Source organism: Ischnura elegans, chromosome 8 (genome assembly GCF_921293095.1).
Source record: "Ischnura elegans chromosome 8, ioIscEleg1.1, whole genome shotgun sequence".
NCBI lineage: Eukaryota > Metazoa > Arthropoda > Insecta > Odonata > Coenagrionidae > Ischnura > Ischnura elegans.
The window spans coordinates 113,727,620-113,751,028 of NC_060253.1; the positions used below are offsets into that span (position 1 = coordinate 113,727,620).

A 23,409-nucleotide genomic window follows, 5' to 3' on the forward strand; every position below is an offset into this window, starting at 1 on the left:
ACATGAACTGATAGAACAAGGACGGCTAGAAAAAAGATGAACCTACACACAAAAGGTGCATTGTACGCGGAACTTCTTGACATTCATTGAATGACTCCATTTAAAGTCACGTTTTACGGGTTAAATCATGTTTAATCCTTCACCCTATCACGCACGCACCTATTTCTTAAATTATAAATCAGTGGGGAATGTTAACTGATTTTTCCTAATACTGCAGGTCTTTTGATAAATTTATCTGAAAAATAGGTACCGCATTTCTAAACATCGGGAAGATATGAATACATTGTTCAGGCCTAAACATTATAATATTAGTTTCCCCAAGGTTCTTGAAATTCGTTATCATAATAGAACTGTGGCAAATACTCGATAATAGTTTTCCTACATCAATACGGCCTTTAACTGGTTGGATTTTATGTGTTCCGGAATTCAAACACCAAAAAACGCAAGCATAATGGGATAATTTATTTTCTGTAGCAATACCTACCAGTAATTAAAAGTTAAAATCGTATAACTACACCCAGTGCTGTGACCATTCTGATTCCGTAGGTCCCTTTTCTGTGGCAGCACCAAGTAGACGCCAGATTATACGCCCGCCGGCCTGCGCAGCGATGTCAACTCACTCGTCGCTCTGCGCATTTTCGGACGACGCACAGTGGGCGGAAATCGGAAAAAGCCGGACAAAATTACAAAATGGCTTTTTTTGAGTTATAAACTTGAAACTTCGCATGTATACTCAAAAATGATTGAAATTTATTGATATGTACTTCATTTGACATAGATTCTACCCGTTACTGAGATACAGAGGCTCAAACGTGAGCAAATTTCCATAAAAACGCCCGTCTTCAATTTTCTCTGAAAATCTTCCAAAGTAAGTGAATGGTGAAGTTATGGGTGGATTCTTGCCGAATAAAAAACCACATAATCTGTTAGCATGGTATTTTTTCTTTAATTTTCCGTAATCTTAAAGAATACAGCCCATACATTCTTACCGTGCAGTAACAAAATGGCGGATACTGTTTTTGGACGAAGTTTTATATTTAGGTAGAGTTTCAAATAGGTTTTCGGCAAGGTCGCGCAGAGTAACTTATATGAGAGCATTGTTTGAAAATTTCTTGAGGTCTTTATGCAGTTTTCTTTGAAATTAGTTTGCGTCGCCGGAAATTACATTGATTTTTCGATCGCGTGGCAGGGTTCTTCTCCGCGCTTCGGGAGTTGGATTAGCCGCGCCGCGGTAAGGTTATTGAAGCTGTACGGGTTTTAACACTCAACATTCACCGTTTTTATGTTTTGCTTCAAGACACCGATTCTCAAATGGTCTATGGTGAAGACAGTGGAGGTTTTTCATGCGATGTACTTGCACGTTTCATCGAAGTTCATTTCGTTATCTTTGGATACGATCGAAGACCATGCTTCTATTAAAAGCGTTCAAACCTCGACAAAGTGAGTTGTTTTCCTGGGACTCATACAAAAAGACCTACCAGAAAGATACCAGCTGAGACCCTATACCTTCCTCAATCACCGATCCCTGACCCTCAGGATTCTAATTTCGAAAACGGTCGCTTTATGACACCCTGGAGCGGAGTCCTTGGCCGTCTTAACGGAGGTATTTCCATGGGAACGAAAAAATGAACGATTTTTGTGTCGCTTCAAAAATTGGCTCGCTGAATCCATAACATTTCCGGAATGTGCTTTGCATTACTTTCTCAATACTTCTACGGGAGTTGGTATTTTTGTAAAAATCTATTTCTTTCAAATTTATTGAATAAATACTATTCCACATTTAGCTTTAAGTTACAAAATTCATACTTTATTCATACGTACCGACGGATCAGTATTGACATAAATGGCGTGAATACATTATTCTGCGACAACGTTGCGCTTGATAAAGGAAACTTACCCATGCGGGACTCGAACCCGACACTTATTTGACAGGCGAGAGCATTTTACCCCGCCGCCACCCAAGTCGGCAAATTGAAAAAATAACGAACTGCAAAAAGCGTCATTAAATCTAATGTTTTAATCTTGAGATGAAGAGAATAATGTTCAAGAAGATGGCTAATAATGCACTTGACTTAACATTACTAATCATGAACATAGATTACTGATGGCAACTAAATAATCAAAATTTTATGGACGAAAATTATGGATCGCGTGACAATCTCATGTTCTGCACCTACAGTAAGCACTAGAAAGTTGTTAAAGCAGATACGATGAAGACAGGGTAGTTTAGGTAGACAATTCCACGGGAACTTCTAGATTTTTTAAAACGTGTATCATACCCTCAGTTCTACTTTGACTGTGGTGAAGGAAAGTTAAGTTCTCTTGAGTGCGCAGAATTTGTGAAAGTGATTTTAATTTGCTTGTGGAGCGTAGAAATTTCAAACTTCCACTTGCCTGTAAGTACGTTTTTTAATAAATCCCCGAACATCTTTTTCAAAATAGTTATTTTAATTTATATTATCAATTTTAGCTGAAAGTGTCCTTAGCATTCCTTTCCAAACTAAAATAAATTAAAATTTAAATTATCAAATGCCACTATTTAAATTCCAATCGATACGACATATCCAATAGTCATTCAAAAAATCATATGTGGCAGTGTAGCGTACACAAACCAACAGAACATTTATCGATATCAGGTGAACGATATTTTACATCTCCTAAGTTATTCATACCCGACGCTATTGCACCGCAGATTTAGAACCCCATGATTCAGCTGTCCTTCAGTGAGTTGCAAACTTAAAACTATCGTTTTTCTTAATTTCGAAATGACTATACTTCCCTGTAGGATAATAAATTATATGGATTTTAAGATTAAGAAAAAATTAGGAAAATAAGGTAAGCAATGTAAGCATTTCTTTTCCGTTGATCATGGTCAGTAGTAAACAGAACTTGATCGTGTAAAATCCAGAGTTGAAATCATTAAGGCCATTCACCTGCCTTTCGATATAGGTAATGTCTTTCTGATTTTGTAACTTCTTTTCTGCGGATGGGATGACAAAATCGTGTTGACGTCGGCAGTGGATTTTCCCAGATAGTGTCATCTAAAATTGTAGAGAATATATGTGAGAAGTGCCTCCGATGCAATTTAAATTCTTTATCAAAAGTTTAGAGATAAATGTAATTAACCAAGAGAAAGTGGAAACTTCAGTCGTTACCTGTAGCGCCTTTGTTACCTGCTGCTTTTTAATCAAACTAAGAGATATAAGGGAACTCATGAATAGGAATTTATCTGACGCATCCACTTGTTGCCACATTTGCTTATATTGAGAGTGGCCCGAACTTCCATCAAAACCGTACTTAGAGATAAATCTGTAGTTCACCACACATTTTAATTCTTGAGAGGTGGAAATGGTGGCTAAGCAGGCTATTGTTCCCAATATGGTGTGGTTCAGTGGTGCTTTAAGGTTTACTTCGCACATGGTCTCAGTTATTTTAATTCCTTCGTTATAAGCTGCCTTTTTTGCTATCGCTATTCTATCATAACTGGAATACAATTCGTGTCCATGGCTCAGAGCTGTCCTACGAAAAGACCGATGTTGACGCTTGATCAAATCAGAGGCAATCATCAATGACAGTGCCTCTTCCACTGTCACCTCAGGGTGGACCTTTTCACTCGTCCTCCACTTAGAAAGAACTCTCTAAGCCCGAGTAGGGGTCGTAGTTGTTATTTCTGCAATTAGGTGAGCTGCTGCAGTGTCTCCCCTCTCTCTCAAACTCACAGATGCCGCGAGAGCAAGCTTAGCAGCAGTAGCAGTAGTTTTTAAAGTTTGAATTTTCTTCTGCGTGATCTAACACATTAGGTGCGACATTTTTTTGGCCGCCCTGGAATGCCTGGCAAATATAATATGAATTTTGTAGCATGAAGCTACAGGGGGAATTTTATTTAGTCAATCAATTTGAGAGGAATAGATTTTTACAAAAATACAATACTCAACCGGCTGTCGTTGAAGTATCGGGAAAGTGATGCATAACAAATTCTGGAAATGTTATAGAGTCAGCGAGCCAACTTTTGTATCGACACAAAAATCACTCATTATTTCGAGAACTCGACCCATTTCTTAAGGTATGGCCATAGGATGCGTTTTGTCAGGAAGTCATTGAGAAATTTCAGAGCATCAGGGCCTTGTCTTAAATTCAGCCTCCGCGATAAATAATGGAGCAAATATTTTTTACCGAGTGAATGATTTTTTTACCAATTCCAATATTATTTTATAGATATCAAGTCATGTAATAATGTGAGGTGGCATTTTCTATGGAATGGCGGATGGAGCCTATGTAAAATTTAGAAAAAATAAATTTGTCGAACCTATGGTTATCCAATGCCCTAATGCGTACACGGGGAGGAACGTATGGTAAACGTGTAAAGACATGGTAATCTGTATCTCAAAGTAGAACTGAGGGTATGATGCACATTTTTAAAAAGCTATAAGTTCCCATGGAAATACCTCCGTTAAGACGGCCAAGGGCTCCGCTCCAGGGTGTCATAAAACGACCGTTTTCGAAATTAGAATCCTGAGGGTCAGGGATCGGTGATTGAAGAAGGTATAAGGGTCTCAGCTGGTATCTTTCTGGTAGGTCTTTTTGTATGAGTCCCAGGAAAACAACTCACTTTGTCGAGGTTTGAACGCTTTTAATAGAAGCATGGTCTTCGATCGTATTCAAAGATAACGAAATGAACTTCGATGAAACGTGCAAGTACATCGCATGAAAAACCTCCACTGTCTTCACCATAGACCATTTGAGAATCGGTGTCTTGAAGCAAAACATAAAAACGGTGAATGTTGAGCGTTAAAACCCATACAGCTTCAATAACCTTACCGCGGCGCGGCTAATCCAACTCCCGACGCGCGGAGAAGAACCCTGCCGCGCGATCGAAAAATCAATGTAATTTCCGGCGACGCAAACTTATTTCAAAGAAAACTGCATAAAGACCTCAAGAAATTTTCAAACAATGCTCTCATATAAGTTACTCTGCGCGACCTTGCCGAAAACCTATTTGAAACTCTACCTAAATATAAAACTTCGTCCAAAAACAGTATCCGCCATTTTGTTACTGCACGGTAAGAATGTATGGGCTGTATTCTTTAAGATTACGGAAAATTAAATAAAAAATACCATGCTAACAGATTATGTGGGTTTTTATTCGGCAAGAATCCACCCATAACTTCACCATTCACTTACTTTGGAAGATTTTCAGAGAAAATTGAAGACGGGCGTTTTTATGGAAATTTGCTCACGTTTGAGCCTCTGTATCTCAGTAACGGGTAGAATCTATGTCAAATGAAGTACATATCAATAAATTTCAATCATTTTTGAGTATAAATGCGAAGTTTCAAGTTTATAACTCAAAAAAAGCCATTTTGTAATTTTGTCCGGCTTTTTCCGATTTCCGCTCACTGTGCGACGTCCCAAGACTTCCATAAGATACAACGTTAGACGCGTCATAGCACCAGCGGCCCCCACCACTACCACTCTCCATATAACTGCATGGGGATGGATTGGGACGTTCTGGCCAGCGCCCCCGGCTACAAATACGAACTTCTCGCGCTATTTCTTTTCGTGTTTTTCCAACACTTTCGATGTATGCGACTGAGAAAAACACTTTGATTAATTAGATGTATAATTATAAATTAATGGATATTTATTTTTTTTACTTTTTCAAATATTTGGGAGGGACGGCGTCCGAGAGTCTTTATGGGCAAACCGCCACTGCCTCCGCCACTATAAGTCTTATTCCTTAATTTATAATTGTTCTACAACATAATTATTTAAAGTGTTCTGTATTTTGTCACATAACTGTGTTTCACTATATTTTATCGTCATCTACCTCATAATGAAAATAAAAAATTGACGCTACAAAATGCGATCAACTGTTATTGAAAGTGCGATTTTCACGTATCTCTAATGATGATTATCACCGGAGCAGAGCGTGGAAAAGATCGTTACTGTCACCAGTGATCAATAATCCTTAAAGATTGGCTGTACGCAGCTCTTCCTTTCTCGTCCAAATAATAACAGATAAATCTCATTCAGTATCGCGACGATGTTCTCAGCAGGAAAAAAAACCATTCCACGCACCAGTAAACACAAAAATTGTTTCTGATAGTGAGAAACTCATCACACAAAAACAACAATCAAATCACCACCGAGTATATAAGTGCTGGGGGCCGATTGTGTAACTTTACGTTCGAACGTAACGATCCGGTTCCCGTGGAATTTAGATCAACAACTCGAAAACAATTGAAGGAGCGATTGTGTAACTTTACGTTCGAAAGTATTCCGGCTCTCGATCGAAAGCATCTCTTCGTCTACACATCACTTGACGATAAGGCTATCGAATCGTTCGCAGGTGAGGTTTGGGATGGAATTTAAATGTTTATTACCTTTCATGGCCACGTTGTATGTCCTTTTTTTGGGATTAAGTGAATTATGCAATCAATTATATTCATAAATCGCAGTGTTATGTTGTTGATTACGTGAATTTGTAGTGAATTGACATAAATAATTGCAATTTGTGCGTATTAGTTCACTATGGTATAAAGATGAGCAAGTTTACATTTGCTTCGCTGTGTAATGTGTGTGCAATGGAAATGAAATTAACTCATGTGGAATTAAGTGAATTAAACATTCTATTTAATTTATACATCATTGTGTTATCTTTTTAATAACGTGAATAAGTAGTGAAATTACATCGATAAATACAATTTGTACGTGTTAGTTTACTATACGATACAAAGATGAGGACGTTTACAATTGCTTCGCTATGTAATGTGTGTGCCATTCAAATGAAATTATCCTTTTTGTATGCTTGATTTAAACGTGGTTCCACTATATAGTATATTAGGTAAATTATAGTTGTGCTATAATACATTGCCAAAATTATATTCTCTACAATGTTTAATTTAATTCGGATCATCGGGCAGTTATTGACAAGTAAATGATTTAATTTATGTATTCAAATAGTTTATTTTAACTTCTCAATGACGTCTTAAATTGAGTTGAATTTATATGGTTTATGTACTTCAATTAATGTCTCTGATGCGATATGGTTTCCTCAAAAAGGGTAAATTTTTTGAAGTGATATTCGGGTGTTTGAGACGAGAGGAGATATCAAAGATGACTCTGCATATTTGCTTTTTCTTTCAAGTAATAGGTGAAAGGTTTGTGATAATGATAATGTTTTTGATTGAGAATATAAACGTACTTATTTATTTCATGAGTTACGTGCTTTTTTAACTGTTTACCTTACGACTATTATTAAGACGTCGTACTAATTCACACTCGTCAGTTTTTATTTCTTGCAAATATTCAATATTCTGCGGCATTGCTCCTTGCAGACACACAAAGGCGAAGACGAGAGCCTATCAATATCGAATATCCGTTCATATATTTCCTCTAAATGAATTACGTCAATTACAAATGATACAAGTTATCATTTAGCGAATTGCAAAAGTAACGAAACGGACACTTACCGCAACATTTCAAAATAATCATCGATATCTGAGTAAAAACTACTTATCCCAAATATCAGCTACGCTCCAACGGAAAGGAAGGTATTTAATATCGAATTTAAAGAGATTGTATAACACGCAAAGTTAAATTCTTTCAATAATATAAACTTAATTGGCCGATTGTATCTGAAACCAATATTGTTAACTTAGTTTCGCTTTTCAAAACAAACACAGCCACTCTCAGTCTTACTGCGCATGCGGTCAAGGAAAACAATCGCGAAACTTATTCCCAATTCCAAGTAAATATGACAACGTCGTAACTTTCGATTGCTTGTTGACGATCGTCCATACACAATCGCACTTACAGCTAACGTTCGAATACCGGGATCTCAATCGAGAGTGAACGGATCTCTAACGATCGAAAGGTAGCCAAGTTACACAATCGGCCCCCTGCATAATTAAGTTTCTGCTCATTTTTGCGAAGCAAAGCTATTTCATGACGTGTAAGTTAAAATTTTGTAAATTTGAAGGTTATGACAATGGGTATTCTGTGCTTCCGACTTAGGTCTCAAATCAAAGACAACGTCAAAGATTTAGTCTATCACGTGCATTGCTTGAAAGTTCGATAAATGACCGCGTGCAGCGCTCAAGTAAAAGGGCTCACACTTCCACGGGCACGATTCATTCATTTTCTTCGCGTCATCGTTGTCACCCGGAGCATTGAATGACTCGTTGAACGGTTCATTTGGTGATCCGCTACAGCTCTCCAAGTGTGACCGTTTTCAGTTGGAAGTACAGATTAAGCCCCGTCTAATGTCTACGCAATTCATATTCCTTTTCTTCCGTTTTGTAAAGGCTATTCAAATACCTTCTCATTCCGGAAAATAAAATTGGCATAACTTTTTTGAATACACAATCTTGTAGCCGTCACAGGCCGTCAATGACTTCTGGAAATAAGTGAAAATTTAATAAGTGATGTACTACGACTCTTCCGCAAGGAAAAATTGTATTTAAAAGAAGAGAGTCGAATGTATGAGGGCACTAAATAGGATCAGACATCCAAAAATTAAGAGACAAAGTCACCGCAGTTTCTACCAATTCGGATCACCATGATTGCTCTTTCATCCAAAGATTGTTAGATTGACTTAGTTAATCTTAAACACACCAATCAAAAAAAACTACCACATTACAACCGTCACCATTTTTCCTATAGCATCAGGTACACCATTTTTCGTAACCATTTTTTGGTAACCGTCACCATTTTTCCTTTCTCTTCAAGCCTAAATATATTAAACCATACTAATATATTGTAACCGATTCCGTTTGGCACGGTTCCGGTTAAATTTAAATCGGCATTCACGAGGGAAGGAAGGCTGACGCAACATTGTGTGTGAATGTGTGAGAGTGCGTAGTGAAGCCCGGAAGAACACATCATTCCCGGCTTTCGATTGCTGCCGAAGGCCCTGTCCGTCACCGGAGAAGACGCGTCCCACTTACTGCGTGGAGGAGAGACAGAGCAAGGAACGAAAACGTGAAGGTTATACGAAGAGGTGAAAAGCGGCGAAGTAAAGGAAACAGGAGAATAGACGGCCCAGAGGAAGAGAGGCACCCCACGACATCCGGATTTAAATATTCTCTCAGCCCAAAACGAATGAAGACGCAGCGACCCTGACAGAAGCCAGCCAATGAGGTCATCTTCATCCATGACCCAGAGAGATAAGTCAAGCTGTCATCCCACATTACGTCCCCCCCCCCCCCCCCAATTTGTAAAGATTCACGAAGAGATCCCTTTTCCCCCCATTCAAGAAGAGAAGAACCGTGAAGAAGACCCGTTTCCCCATATCATTTGTCCCTTGCATTTCTTATTTTATTTTTTTATTCATTTTGCCCTCCCGTTTTCCCCATGAATGTGTGAATAATTTTGGTATTTAGGACAGTGTTTAGGATTAGCATTGGCGTTTTCATTTCACTTGTTTTTGTATTTACGCCAGATATTCACGAGAAGGGAAGACTCTTGTTTAATTTTTTTATCGTTTCATAATTTTTTTTGAAAGATCTGATTAATTTTGTTTTATATTATTTCACTGGCCAGTGGTGTTCTTTAAAGCAAAGATGAACAGTTAATTTCATGTGTTTCATTGTATTTTTCCTTGTTGATTTTCGCATTAAATGTTATTTTGAATCCGTAACTTGTGTAGCAAGCCTTCGTTCTTCCGTGCACGCCACCAGCAATCAGCAAAGGAACCCACCCCACCCCCACTTTCCCCTTTCCCTCCCCCCTCTTTCCTCTCCCCCCCCCCCCCCACCCTCCCATCCTCCCAACCCACGACCCGTCCGTCTCGGACGCACCCCCCCCACACTCCACATTCACACAAGTCGCCACAGGCGAACATACAATCATATTTCACCTGAACCGGGAATCAAACCACGGACCTCCTGCTTTCCGGGCAGATGCTATCGCTTGCATAAGGTTTAAACATAATTTAGTAGCTGCTGAGGCTAGTTATCGTCATGATTGCTGCTTCTTCTTTAAAACTGCCCACTGGAAGTAAAACAGGTCGTCCCCGAGATGAAGCATTGAATCTGGCCATGGAAGAAATATTTGCCTACATCGAGAGTAGTGACGACTGTCCGTCTACGCTGGAGGAATTAAAAAATGTTTGGAAAAATTAATATCTTGATAATGGAAGTGTTAAACTGCGATTGATATTAAATATGGTAACAAGGTTATTATAACTGAGAAACCCGGAAAATTAACGTGCTTATTTGCTTTTTATATGCTTAATTGATAATTATCATGATCAATTAAATCAAGAAAAGAAGAGTGACATAAGGTCCTGGGAGCTTCGGCAGCAATCATTCGAGGTGATATTCAATCGGTAGCCATCGATAATTCTCATTATCTTCCACCAGGTCGCATGTTTGTAGTTATAAAAAATCTTATTCCGTAGTCATTGACACACGTTTTAAAGCAAATTATTTTATAAGACAAACGGTTAAATTTAGAACAAATGAAATCAGTACGTACAAACATTTGTCCTAGTATCATGACTGCTGTTAGGGCCTCGTTCTTTCAAGTTCCAGCTACAATTGGGTATCACAGTTTTTTTCATCGGCAGTTTGCCTCAAAACGACTCATACAAATTTTTAATACTCCAATAGCTCACAGAATTCGCTTCCTTCTTTCAATCTATGGAGCTCCAGCCAATATCACCTGCACTTATCCTTTGCTAAACAATCATGTAATAAAGGACGTGTCCAATTTGTTTGTCTTCCTTCAGCGTAGGCTTCTGCTCAGCAAATATTTTTCGGTTGTATTAATAGGTTCAAGTGTGACTTGGCAATAAACTGGATCCAGAAGAATGGGGTTGGAAGTCAATTCACAATGTACTGGAGCCAATCCATACTCTACGCCCGTCTCCTTTACGCCCTTATTAATTTTTTGCAACTGCAAGAAAGGGTGCAGTTTAAAATGTAGTGGCAAAAAGTGGGCTTATTTTGTTCAACGGTCAAAAGCATCAGTTGTCAAGCCCAGTCGTATTCAAACGTTGAACTTTCAACAGAAGAAGGTACCAACATCAACAACGAAACAGATAATGTATCGCTGTTACAACAATTTACATCGACTCACGGGAATGTAACAATGATAATACGTCTTTATTGGGCGAGATTGGGACTAGAAAGTCCCATCTTCCATCTAACCCCTAAAGGAATGCAGAGGAAGAAGAAGAAGATAAGGGTGTAAGAAGAAATAAGTAAGAAGAAGCTCAATAAGACCTGATTTACGAGTAAAACAGACCGTGGAGTAGACCTACTGGTGAAACTAAGCTTAAAAAACGCGCCTCGTGTACTACCACATAGGTGGCGAGGAAACGAGTGCATGTTATGGAGAATACAGAACCCTCTGTCCCGATTGTTGGCGGAGGGACAGGTGAGAACTAGTAACCAATATGCGTGTTACGCGTCCAATAATGTTCGGAGAGCGCAACAATATAGTCATGCATATTCCGGAGAATACGGTTCCAGCTAACTTTCGAATGGGGTTCTGAGAAACGGTAAATCTTAGAGAAAAAATTAAAATGACATTTTTTTGTAGATAATTTTTTGATCTACAATTTTGGTCAGATCAATTTTTATCATAAAACTAACCGTTTGGCCAAAAAATGCAAAAAAAAAACGTTTTTGTGACCTTTGACCTTGAATAAAATTTTTAGCAGACACGGGATCGATGTTATATATATAAATAACATAGAAAACCCTAGGATGGGCAGTATCAGAACACACAAGATAAAGATTAGAAACTCACACTCACTAAATTTTCGGTGGCATTACCACCTTCCTCGGAGTTAGGTAAAAGACTGTAGGTAGAGGGTAAAGGATAGCTGAGGGAAGGGGAAATAGAGGGGAGGTAGGGTCCAAAGAGGGGGGGGAAGAAGTGAGTAGAGGCAATTAAGGGATTAGCGGTGGATGTTTAAGCCGGGAGGAAGAAATGCTTTGAATAGCCAAATGTAACTTAATTCAATAGAATTAAGTTCGAGCGGGTGGTCTGTGGGGGGAAGTGAGGCTAAAACTGAAACATTGTAGCAATCATTGAATTGACGCTGATGAGTGGCCGCATGTTTCGCCACCGGGAAGGACGCAAAGTCAGAGGAAGTACATGATGCTCTGTGGTTATTGATTCTAAGGTTAAGGGGAGTTGAGGATTTGCCTATATAAAAGGAGGGACAGTGCTTGCATTGAATAAGGTAAACTACATTTTTTGAAGTACAGGAGGCCGCAGGAGGTGGTGGTAGGTAGGAGACGAAATGACTGGGGATAGAAGGAGGGGTAAAAATAAATACAGGACGATGACACACTGTGGCGTGGAGATGGAATGAAGGCCGAAAACATATGGAAAAAAGTTCACCTGAACCGGGAATCGAACCACGGACCTTCTGCTTTCCGGGCAGATGCTCAGACCACCGAGCTATCCAGGCTAATCTAATCTCCAGTGTTTTCGGCGGGGGTTTATACACCAAATCCCCCGAGGTCTAGCCCTATCATTTGGCCAAGAGATGGCTCTGGGCGTAGGTCCCGCCACGAACGAAGAATTCAACGCGGACAGAAGAAGAAATGGAATTAAAGATAGATGGATAGATTTATATATATATATATATATATATATATATATAAATAACGGACAAAATAAACACTAATAAAAAACATAGGAACACATAGAAAAGGACACTCACAAAGAAGCTTGCAAACGTTTCAGCGGGTTGGCCCGCTATCGTCAGTGCTGAAGGTGAACTGCTGCAGGCCGATCCTCCAGAAGCTCTCCTTGGTGAAGTAGTGGGGGTGGAAGAAGGGGAAGGGGAGAGGGGGGAAGGGAGGGTAGGGTTTGCTTTGACTATTAGTGGGCAATGTTTAGCCCGGGCGTTTCAAACGTCTTTTCAACCCAAATATGTGCCATTTCCCTCGTTCTCACCTCGATGATGGTTGCCTTTTCTGGCAGAATTTCAATGATGGTTAGGGAAAAACATTTATCGAAGGAACTATTGTGTGAGGCGGTGTGAATGGGGACGGGTTCATGAAAGGGGGGGGTTTTGCAGGAGTGTCTGTGGTTGTTCATTCGGATGGATATGGGTGTGGTGCATTCTCCTATGTAGTACGAGGGGCAAAAATTACAAAGTAGCTTGTAGACAACGTTGAAGGAGGTACAAGACGGTATGGAGGAGGATCTATTGATGACAGGTGAAGTGGTGGGGCGTAGCAGAGGGCAGCACTAGCAACCGGGGGCGGTTGCATGGAGTAAGGGAGGAGAGTGGGGGGAGTGTGTGTCGGAGGAGGGGGCGGGTGGATTTTAAAATATTACCTAAGTTAGGTGCTCTTCCGTAGGCAATGGAGGGGCAGGATGGAAGAAGAGCAGCTGTGGTTTTGCAGGCGGAGGGTGGGAGAGATACTTGCTACTTGATGAGGGTGGGAGAGAGGCAAGAATACTTGCCTCTATCCCACCCTCCGCCTCACCGCTAGAATTAAAAACTCTTGAATTGTCTTCCATTTGGCTACACCAAGCATTCAACCCGCCTGGCCTTAACAGGGCCCACTGATCTCCATAGCCTTCTGAGCTCCTCCAGAGCTGAAGGACTTGGAACAGGCATGCATATGGGCTTTCCGTGCGTTTTCTGGTCCAGGAATCAACCGCGCCCATTAGAAAGAACAACCAATCCCCGTCCACCGTTTTTCCTCCCTCCATCTTTGCCCTCTGCCTTGCACCCTTCCTTATGCCCTTTCCTCACTTTCCCTCCTCTTCTCACTTGAGAAAGATGGGCTGCGTCCCATCGAAAATTTGTAAAAACAACCTTTCCCCGTAAGTTCCTCTCTTTCATTTTATTTTTCGTTTTTCTGTCAATTTCTAAGTTTTGTTGTGTGCCCACCCCAGGGCAAGAAGAAGTTTTACATTATTTAAAATGCTCGTGTGAGTTTTTTTCAAACGTGTGTATATTGTTGCAATCTGCAACCCATTCGTGTGATCTTTTCTTCGAGCTGCTCTCCTGTGCCGGATCCACTTACATCAGTTCCAGAACGGTGAGCCGCTCCCATCTTTCTCATCTTCCTATCGTTCCTTTCCTTCCTATCATTTTTTCCTTTTTTATTATTCACCTACTCCCTACCTCAAGTACTCCTCCGTAACACTCTCACCTACCAAAATGCCTACGGTGGACGCGATTGATTCCATCCTGAAGTCTATAAAGAAATCTTCAAGCAAGCTAGCACAATTCACGTGCCACGCAGAGTTCCTCTCGATGTGTTTATCCTTGGGAATCATACCAAATGGTCTCATTATAAAACTTCCTCTGACTGGCCTGCCACCTGACCTACGTCCATCTTTTCACTCTTTCACTTACCAAATTTCTTTTCAGTTCTGCCAGTCAGTTCTCACTAAGTACAACGACCTGGTCACCAAATATTATTCACATATTGCATCCCTTATCAAAGTTATTAGTCAATACATGCCGAACCTTCTAGCTTCGGTTAATCGAGTTTTGCTTGCCTCACAACGTTCTCTTTCTATCCGACGCCAAAGGTCTCATAAGAAGCTTTCCTCGCTTATCCTATCCTTCTTCCGCCTAGGCATCTCTTTACCCGTACATCTGGTGAACCCTCCGCCCCCGCCTCCTCCTCTTCACAGCTTCAAACCCGACCTATCAGTGATTTACAACATTCCTCCCCCACCGCCACCCCACGCCAAGGTCCACAAGCGAGTCCATATGTGCGATTCACGCCCAGGGCCTACCGATGAGCCAGCCTCTGCCACCACGGAGGAACCCCAGGAAGAGAGTGTAGTCAACCTTTCTTCCACCCCCCTTTCCCCTGACCAGCTCTCTCTCCTCCACAAAGGGCTTTCTTTCTGCCCCACGCCGAAAGTAAACCCCATTCACATTCTGAAAGATACACTCCAGTTCTGCCGTAAACTTAAGTGGAAATTCTTCTGGGAGACCCATCCTAACCCCACCCAACATTCTTCTACCGTCCATAATGCACTGACGAGATTTAAGCCTCCTTCTTCGCACGAACCCAAACCTCTTCCCTCCAATCATCCTATTGAAATTTTCAGTAATCTCCTCCTCTCTAAATTTTCGGACAAATCTTTCATTAAATCAATTAAACCTAGGGACAATCTTTCGCGAACAGAAAAGTTGGCATTAAATTCCCTCATCCATAACCCGGACATCGTCATCACTCCGTCAGACAAAGGGTCTACTGTGGTCGTGATGAATGCGGCTGACTACAACAACGAGGCGCTTAGGCAATTGTCCGACGCTTCGGCGTACCAACCCATCCCTGCTGATCCCAATCCCCAATACCGAGAAAAGATTCTTTCTTTCCTCGAGGAAAACGGACCACATGAAGGACTAACAACCCAAGACATCGCACTGCTATCACCTTCCAACCCCCGAAGCCCTCATTTTTACATACTACCTAAAATACACAAAGCTAATAATCCCGGCCGTCCGATAGTTTCTTCCATTCAATCTCCCACAGAACGAATTTCCGCTTTTGTTGACCATTACCTCCAACCCATAGTGCACTCTCTTCCCTCATACATTAAAGACACGTATCACTTCCTCCAACGCCTTCACTCAACCACCCTTCCTGGAGACAAAGACGTCATAATGGCGACCATCGACGTCACATCTCTTTACACCTCCATACCGCACACAGAAGGCCTATCCGCTCTCGAACACTTCCTTGAGCAGCGCTCCACTCCACAGATTCCGAGCACAAAGTTTCTCGTCGACCTCTCCGAGATAATACTGAAACACAATTCATTCTCGTTCAATAACAATCACTACACGCAGTCTAGGGGGTGCGCTATGGGGAGCCGGTTCAGTCCGTCCTATGCAAACCTTTTTCTTGGCCGCCTAGAACAGTCTTTTCTCTCCCAATACCCACTCACACCCACCCTTTGGGTCCGATATATAGATGATATCTTTCTTTTGTGGCCACATGGCATGGAATCCCTAATCACTTTCATCTCCTGCCTCAATTCATGTTCATCTGTAAATTTTACTTCATATTCCTCCTCCACTCATGTCACATTCCTTGATGTGGACATCTTTCTCACAAAAAATAAATTTCACACATCTGTACACATTAAAAACACAAACAAACAGCAATATCTACACTACAATAGCTGTCATCCGACACATACAAAACGCTCCCTCCCTTTTTCTCTTTCCATCCGTGGTCACAGAATATGTAATAATCCAGACTCCCTTAATAGATTCCTTTCAAATTTACACCATGCTCTCAGGAGAAGGGGTTACCCGGAACCCCTCCTCCGGAATAAGATCCGAAAAAAATCATATGTCCCGAAAAAACTAGGCGGGGACAATTCGTCGCAGTTTCTTTCTCTCTGTACGACCTTTTTTCCGGGCGTGGACGTACTGCGTAGGACCCTAAAAGACCTTTTCCCCATCCTCTCAGATAACACGACCACTTCCAGATTTTTCCCGCGATGCCCTTCACTCGTTTTCAAAAGACCACCAAATCTGGCCAGCATCTTAAAAACAACCAAACCACTGCCCAAACGAAGTATCTATATTAAACCACAGCCCTCGCCCTGCAACCGTGCAAGATGCAAAACTTGTCACATCCTCATCACCGAACCCCTTCCCGATCAATTCCTTGCCTTCCCTCTCCCCTCTGTGTCGGACATTTCTTGCACAACAAAAAACATTGTGTATATACTGTTGTGCCAGAAATGCCCCGCTTTTTATATCGGCTTATCCACCACTCCCCTTTGCATCCGAATGAACGGGCATCGCTCTTCATGCAATAGCGTTTCTTCTGTTTCTGCTTCCCTTCCAGTCGCCGTTCATGCTTCCTCCCACAAAGCTCTGTTTGACCAATGCTACAAAGTGGGAATATTAGCCTCCCTCCCCCCGTCTACCACCCCCCTAGAGCTGAAGGACTTGGAACAGGCATGCATATGGGCTTTCCGTGCGTTTTCTGGTCCAGGAATCAACCGCGCCCATTAGAAAGAACAACCAATCCCCGTCCACCGTTTTTCCTCCCTCCATCTTTGCCCTCTGCCTTGCACCCTTCCTTATGCCCTTTCCTCACTTTCCCTCCTCTTCTCACTTGAGAAAGATGGGCTGCGTCCCATCGAAAATTTGTAAAAACAACCTTTCCCCGTAAGTTCCTCTCTTTCATTTTATTTTTCGTTTTTCTGTCAATTTCTAAGTTTTGTTGTGTGCCCACCCCAGGGCAAGAAGAAGTTTTACATTATTTAAAATGCTCGTGTGAGTTTTTTTCAAACGTGTGTATATATATATATATATATATATATATATATATATATATATCGACTTACATGATATTGACTTTTATCTTGACTTAAATTCCTCTTAAGTCAATTTGTCCTTAGAAAAAAGTACTACAAAGCTCGACGATGATTTTAACTTCGATATCTTGCAATCAAGGCGCTGATTTCTTTGTGAAGTAAATGTTGTACTTTGCGATGACGTCAGAAGGTGATTCAGGTCATGTGACTTCAAGCGATATTTCAGCATTTAATGATGTTTGTGGAGTACAAGGAGAGTTTTGGCTTGTATATTCGGACTCGTGAGAAAATTATCTATTCAGTGAGAGTTAATAGCATGATGAACAAATTTCATGCATGTTCCCATCGAAAGGATCCGTTCTCAGCAATAATGATATGGAGTATTACCAACAACCATTAGAGGGCCCATGGCAATCGATGATGAGGTTTATGTTTTCATTCATTCGGACCTTTACTTAACGACCAATAAACTAACTAATTAATTTCATTCCGAGACCATTCACATACAGTCATATGGAAGATTTTAACGGCTGATAAGGGATTTGTTTCATTAGTTTAACAAGCTCAGTCTTGCTCGCATTCTCGTAAATTCTCGACGAGTTCGCAAGCTCGTCATTGATAAACACTTACTACTATTTCCAACAGTAACTGTGTGAAATATTTTTCAGGGTCGGGACCAGATGCCAATGCAGTGGTGAAGAGCAGCTGTGACGTTCGGGCCTTGACCTATTGCGACCTCAAATGCGTCAGTGTTTCTGGCTTAGCGGAAGCGTTGCGACTGTACCCGGAGTTTTTGGCGCAGTTTGCCTCCGACATCACGCATGACCTCACGTATAACCTTCGGGAAGGTTATGAGGCTGAGGTAAGTTCAAATCGCCCAAAAATAAGCATTTGGGCCCCCACGTCTATCCTCCTCAGTCATAATCAGAACGTAGACGAGACTTCAAACGCGTCCTAATCGCTAACTTGGCACATCTAGCATGCTTCAGCCGTGCGCGCGATGCCTTTCACTTGATTATGAATGTAATCGAAGCGAGTCTCCGAATATCTCAAGGATCATTCTAAGTAGCCAAGCCCTACTCTCATATTTCAATTCAATCCTTTAATTTTAATTGAATACAAACTGCACTGCACGAAACAAGTGACACGCACGGCTGCGAATTTATCTACACCAAGGATGACGTTCGCCACGAAAAAATATTAGTCTTAGCCGAGATTCAAACCCGGATTCCCTGATTGCCGGTCAGGCGTGTTAGCTACACCACCAATCCATCTTCTCAGAGCGGGGATGGGTTTCACCCAGAGTCCTCTATATTGCCATATAATAACTACGAGGTTGAGAGAGTAGTGTTGAGAGAGCAATCTAGAGGACTCTGGGTTTCACCGAATCCCGGCTTAGCCACATATTTGTCCACCGCGAACTTTATCCTTGGTGTTTGCACCCCGGCGTACAAAGTCAGTTCTTTCATGCGGTGCTTTGAAATTCGTCGTCGCAGAGCAGAGCGACAAAATGGGGTTTCTTTCTCTGACAGTGACTTAAGGCCGTTTTCCACGGGGCACGGAATTGCGCAGGTTAGAGCTGCATTAATTTCTAAAATGGCGTGGAATTGCGCGAATGCATGAACGAAATTAAAACGGGCTATTTTGCCGTCTCGCAATCACGCATTCTCGCATGTGTTCTAGCAATTTGCCGCTTTACACGATGCAATTTTGATTGCGCCTTCGCACGTACGTCAGATTGCGCAATTCCGTGTACAGTGTGAAACGGCCTTTACAGGTGGTAAGTACGATCTTAGTCGCATGTGAGCCAAGGAGTGACTTATGATGTCAGCGACTTGTTCGATAAAACCCATCTCAAAGCTCGCTCTGAGAAAATTGCTTGGATGTGTAACACACCTGACTAGCAATCGGGAAATCCGGGTTCGAATCCCGGCTAGGCCTAATACTTTTTCATGGCGAACATCGTCCTTGATTTTAATTATTTAATTATGAACTACATATACTGATTTAGGACAGAACAAATATTTTACATAAGCGATTTATGTTCCTTTCATTTCATTGTGTATTCAAGAGTAAATTTGCACGAATATTGTTCAAGACTAAAAAAGAGTGGAGTCGGGAATTCAGTATTTTTGTTGTCATTCTGTAGATTCATTTGTACATTCCCTGCATCTTAAAGTAGAATAATGCCATTTTAATTTTGTTTTTGTTTTCTGGAAAATTATCTTCCTAAACGATAATTCCCCGCATGTGCAAGATTTTTTTTCTTTGCATCTGGAACGTCTACACAGTGGAGTTCCCACTGTGTGTGATTTTCAACGTATTTGCACTGTGAATGTTGTTCAATTGTGTTTTTTGTGTTCGCAGCAAGAGTGGGACACTAACGGCGGGGCGCCCTCTTTGACGCTGCCATCCATCAGCGAGGAGGAAGACGAGGGAACGGAAGACAATCGAAGGTCGCCGACCGTAACGCCACCGCCACTCGTCCGAAGCTCGCCCGCTGCACACCTCAAATCGCCAAAGACAAAGTCCCCCTCCACCCGGTACGTCACTCACCCGCCCGGTTCACCCTTTTTCCTCTCTTTCTCTTCTGTTTGGACATTGCGTCGTCCTCAGCGTCCAGGGGCGGGTTCATGGCCCTGGTTACATACTGGTTGCTAATCTCCGGCTCGGGAGTGTTGCCTGATAGGGATGGGCATAAAATACCGGTATTCGGTAGTACCGACTACTATTTTTTTCTACTCCGGTAGTACCGGCCAGTATTTAAAAGCGGTACTACCGTATCGGTACCAAAAAATACCGGTACAGGTATGGCCGGTACTTTGACAGCGTTGAAATGAAATGAATTGAAGCACGCACCTTATGGCGTTCCCGCGAGAACTTCACACTTATAATACACAAGTAAAACACCAAAACTTAGAAAGTATGCACCGAAATCGTTTGCATGGCGTTGCCTTCGACGACAACTACGTCGCTATCACCCTTCTTACTAACAGACAATCAGGCCTCCAATATATTAATTTAATATTTGACTTATTCAGTGTATTCTTTTTTCCACCTGGTATTCTAATTTGCCGAAATACCGGATAATTAGGGTAATGCGAACGTTTAATGTCAACTTATTAATATATTTAATTATTTACGAAAGTACTGGTATTTTTTCACCCGTACTACCGGAGGAGTACTATTATTGCTTTTTAATACTCATCGCAAAAATACCGATACTTTTTTAAGTTCCTCCCATGCCTATTGCCTGTGATTCCCCTTGCAAGCCCCTCAAACGCCTCCCCTCTAACACAATTGTGGGCACAGTCGCGCTATCACTAGGGGAAATATGGAACTAACTGCGCTGTCGTCGGCGGTTCGAAAGCATATCGGGACGAGAAAGAGTATGCTGTGGACGATTTATTAAAGGAACGATCAGATAAACTGAACAATCGTCAGGTTGTGCAATCACTTGCGCCGTGTAAAATGGCCATTTAAGGGGGGAATGCTTTTTCATGTCCCTATATATTTTTCCAACTGCCGCCGCGTTAGATCAAAGGATTTAATCAGAATATTCCGCGAGTTAGGATAAACCCTAATTGAGAGTAAATTCGTCATTACTTCGGCTTCTCTATGTCTTATTTACCCGCCGAAATTATAAAATTAGCGATTTATAGCCCATAGCACATTTCTACAGTAAAATTATTCAGTTTATCTGATCGTTCCTCTAATAAATCGTCCACATCATACTCTTTCTCGTCCCGATATGCTTTCGGAACCGCCCCTAGTGGTAGCGCGACTGTATCCAGAGTTTTGTTTGAGGGGCGGCGTTTGAGGGGCTTGAGGGGTAAAAGCGGAACCTCAGGCAACACTCCCGAGCCGGAATGTCGGGAGATTAGCAACCAGGACCATGGTTTGGACACTGCGTCCTCCTCAGCGTCCAGAGGCGAGCGATTCAGAGTGTACAGACTGGAGGGAATCACATCTCATGTAATGCCAATTCATCCCCATTCACAATATTAATACACCAGGGTAGGCATTAGCATCGTTTGCGACGGAATATGAGGCAAGTATCGCTAGAAAACAATAATTTAATTCGTCGCTTCGTAAAGCAGAGTTCGAGAAACAAGAGAAAATTTAAATTCTCACGGCTTATTCTAAGACCAATTCTCTTTCATTTAAAACATAAATAATTCATGGTATCCAAAGTGAATGAAGTGACCAGGCAAATGGTAAACAAAGAAATCCCCATCAATGCGTTTCTTAAAACTACGTGCTAGCGTGTCACGAAATATCACAGAAACGCTTCATCAGCCATCAGCAGCGATTACTGGATAACTGCAGAACTTTAAGGTGCTAACCAAATATTAGCTGTCCAAATAACGTTATATAAAACATTTCTGATAGCATCCCCATAGTATATACATGGCATAGGTCATGGCATATACAAAACCAAGCTTTCTAATTTCATAAATAGAAATACTGGCGAAGAAAATTTACGTGCTTTCCCGGCGAATAGACACACAATAGTGAAGAGTTCCCGGGATCGCCACCGGGTCAGGAACTACATAACTGCCGACGCGTCGGCAGTTATGTAGTTATTAGGGTTTCTCAGCAGAGTTTTGGGCTATAATATCTTTGAAAGGATTTTCTCAGAATTGCAAATTTTCAAGCATCATGGACAGGCTGCGGTCGAGGGGTTTAGGAAGGTCATGCACGTGCAGTGGCAGGCGCCCGCGGAGAATGTTGGAGAATGCATTGCTGTGTTGCCTAGATCAATAATTACCATACTCGACTAGACTGGAATCGATACTCGAATCGAGCGGCTTTCAACTCGACTCGAGGTCAACTCGCACAGTTTAGTCATATTTTTGAGCAACTGCAATGCAATCTAATGATGCAATCCATTCCATGCGCAATCTAATTTTGTACACACGGTACAAAACAGCAGTGAATAATGATAGTGGAGAACCCATACCTGTGCCAAACGTCTGATTGTAGAACCTCTACTTCCAATGATCTCATGGCTTGTTGTCCATTGGGACTGTTCCAGAAGCCATTCTTCGGTTAGGTATTCCTAGATCTAGTGTGAATCGCACGTGTTCACTAGTACCCTGTCCCCCATTTTTTCCTTCACTTACACTGGAAAGATAACACTGTTCCCGTATACTTGTTTGAGCCATTTGTTCCTCTAAGAGCATTCTACTGTACAATATCTTCCGCGGAAGAGGTGCTACGCTCCAGCTGGACCTATGCCCGGTATGTGTGCCGCGGATAAATTTGTAGATCTCGTCGTTTCTGTACTTCATTGGCCTGAAGAAGCCAGCCGCAACCCCCGCTAAATTATCGTCTACAAAGATGAACACACGCGTTGCATATCCCGTAAACTTCTCCAAGCTACCGCAGACAGTTGGCTACTTAAGGTGATGACGTGTGGAGACAGTCACATGCGAGATGGAGATGGACCTTTACCACATCAAATCGACTACTAAATTTTAAAGACAGTTGGCTACTTAAATCCAATACCTTCGTAATGAACGTCATAAAGAGCGCAATATCGTCGAAGGAATAAGGAGTGCCGTGGTGACACTGAAATGCACACTTCATAAAGGCCACTCGCAACTCAACTGCATAAATCGGGAGATATCAAAGGGAGAGATAAGTTGTGACATAAAAAAGAGGCTTATTCTGTCGATTTCTCATTACTTGAAAATTAGAATAAAGTTCAATGTATAGTTCAAGATGGAGTGACGTCATAACAATTCTGGTTCATTAAGTAGTTCAGAGATACCCGATCCTTGACGGTTCGAGTGTTCGTGACAATTAACCGCGTGAGTGAGTCAGACGTGCGAGGACGAGAAAAAGTTAAAAAGCGGCGATCCGGTCCTCTAGGTGCATAAAGGGAATTAACGGCGAATTGGGTAACCCAGTCGATATTTCGTCGAGCATCAGTCGAGAGGAGGACGATATATAGACAAACGGATTAAAACGAGGGTCCTTTTATTTATTTCAAACTTTATCGAAATCGAAAATAATGGAATAAAAGGTGTACCAGCCCATTGAGTTTTTCATTTCACTTTGCATCCTTGACGGCTCACAGCTCGATTTCCCTTTGTCTTCATTCTCATAACTTACAATGGACCT

The 23,409-nt window shown here is 41.6% G+C and overlaps 1 protein-coding gene across 1 annotated transcript in view; it reads left to right on the plus strand.

Annotated features, from left to right (window-relative positions):
• Positions 1-23,409, plus strand: part of LOC124164280 (potassium voltage-gated channel subfamily H member 4) — a 561,414-nt gene that overhangs the window by 495,868 nt on the left and 42,137 nt on the right. The window contains exons 14-15 of the mRNA XM_046541531.1: positions 17,949-18,142; positions 19,648-19,823. Of these exons, the coding sequence (XP_046397487.1) occupies positions 17,949-18,142; positions 19,648-19,823 (370 nt within the window). The remainder of the gene's footprint in view (positions 1-17,948; positions 18,143-19,647; positions 19,824-23,409) is intronic.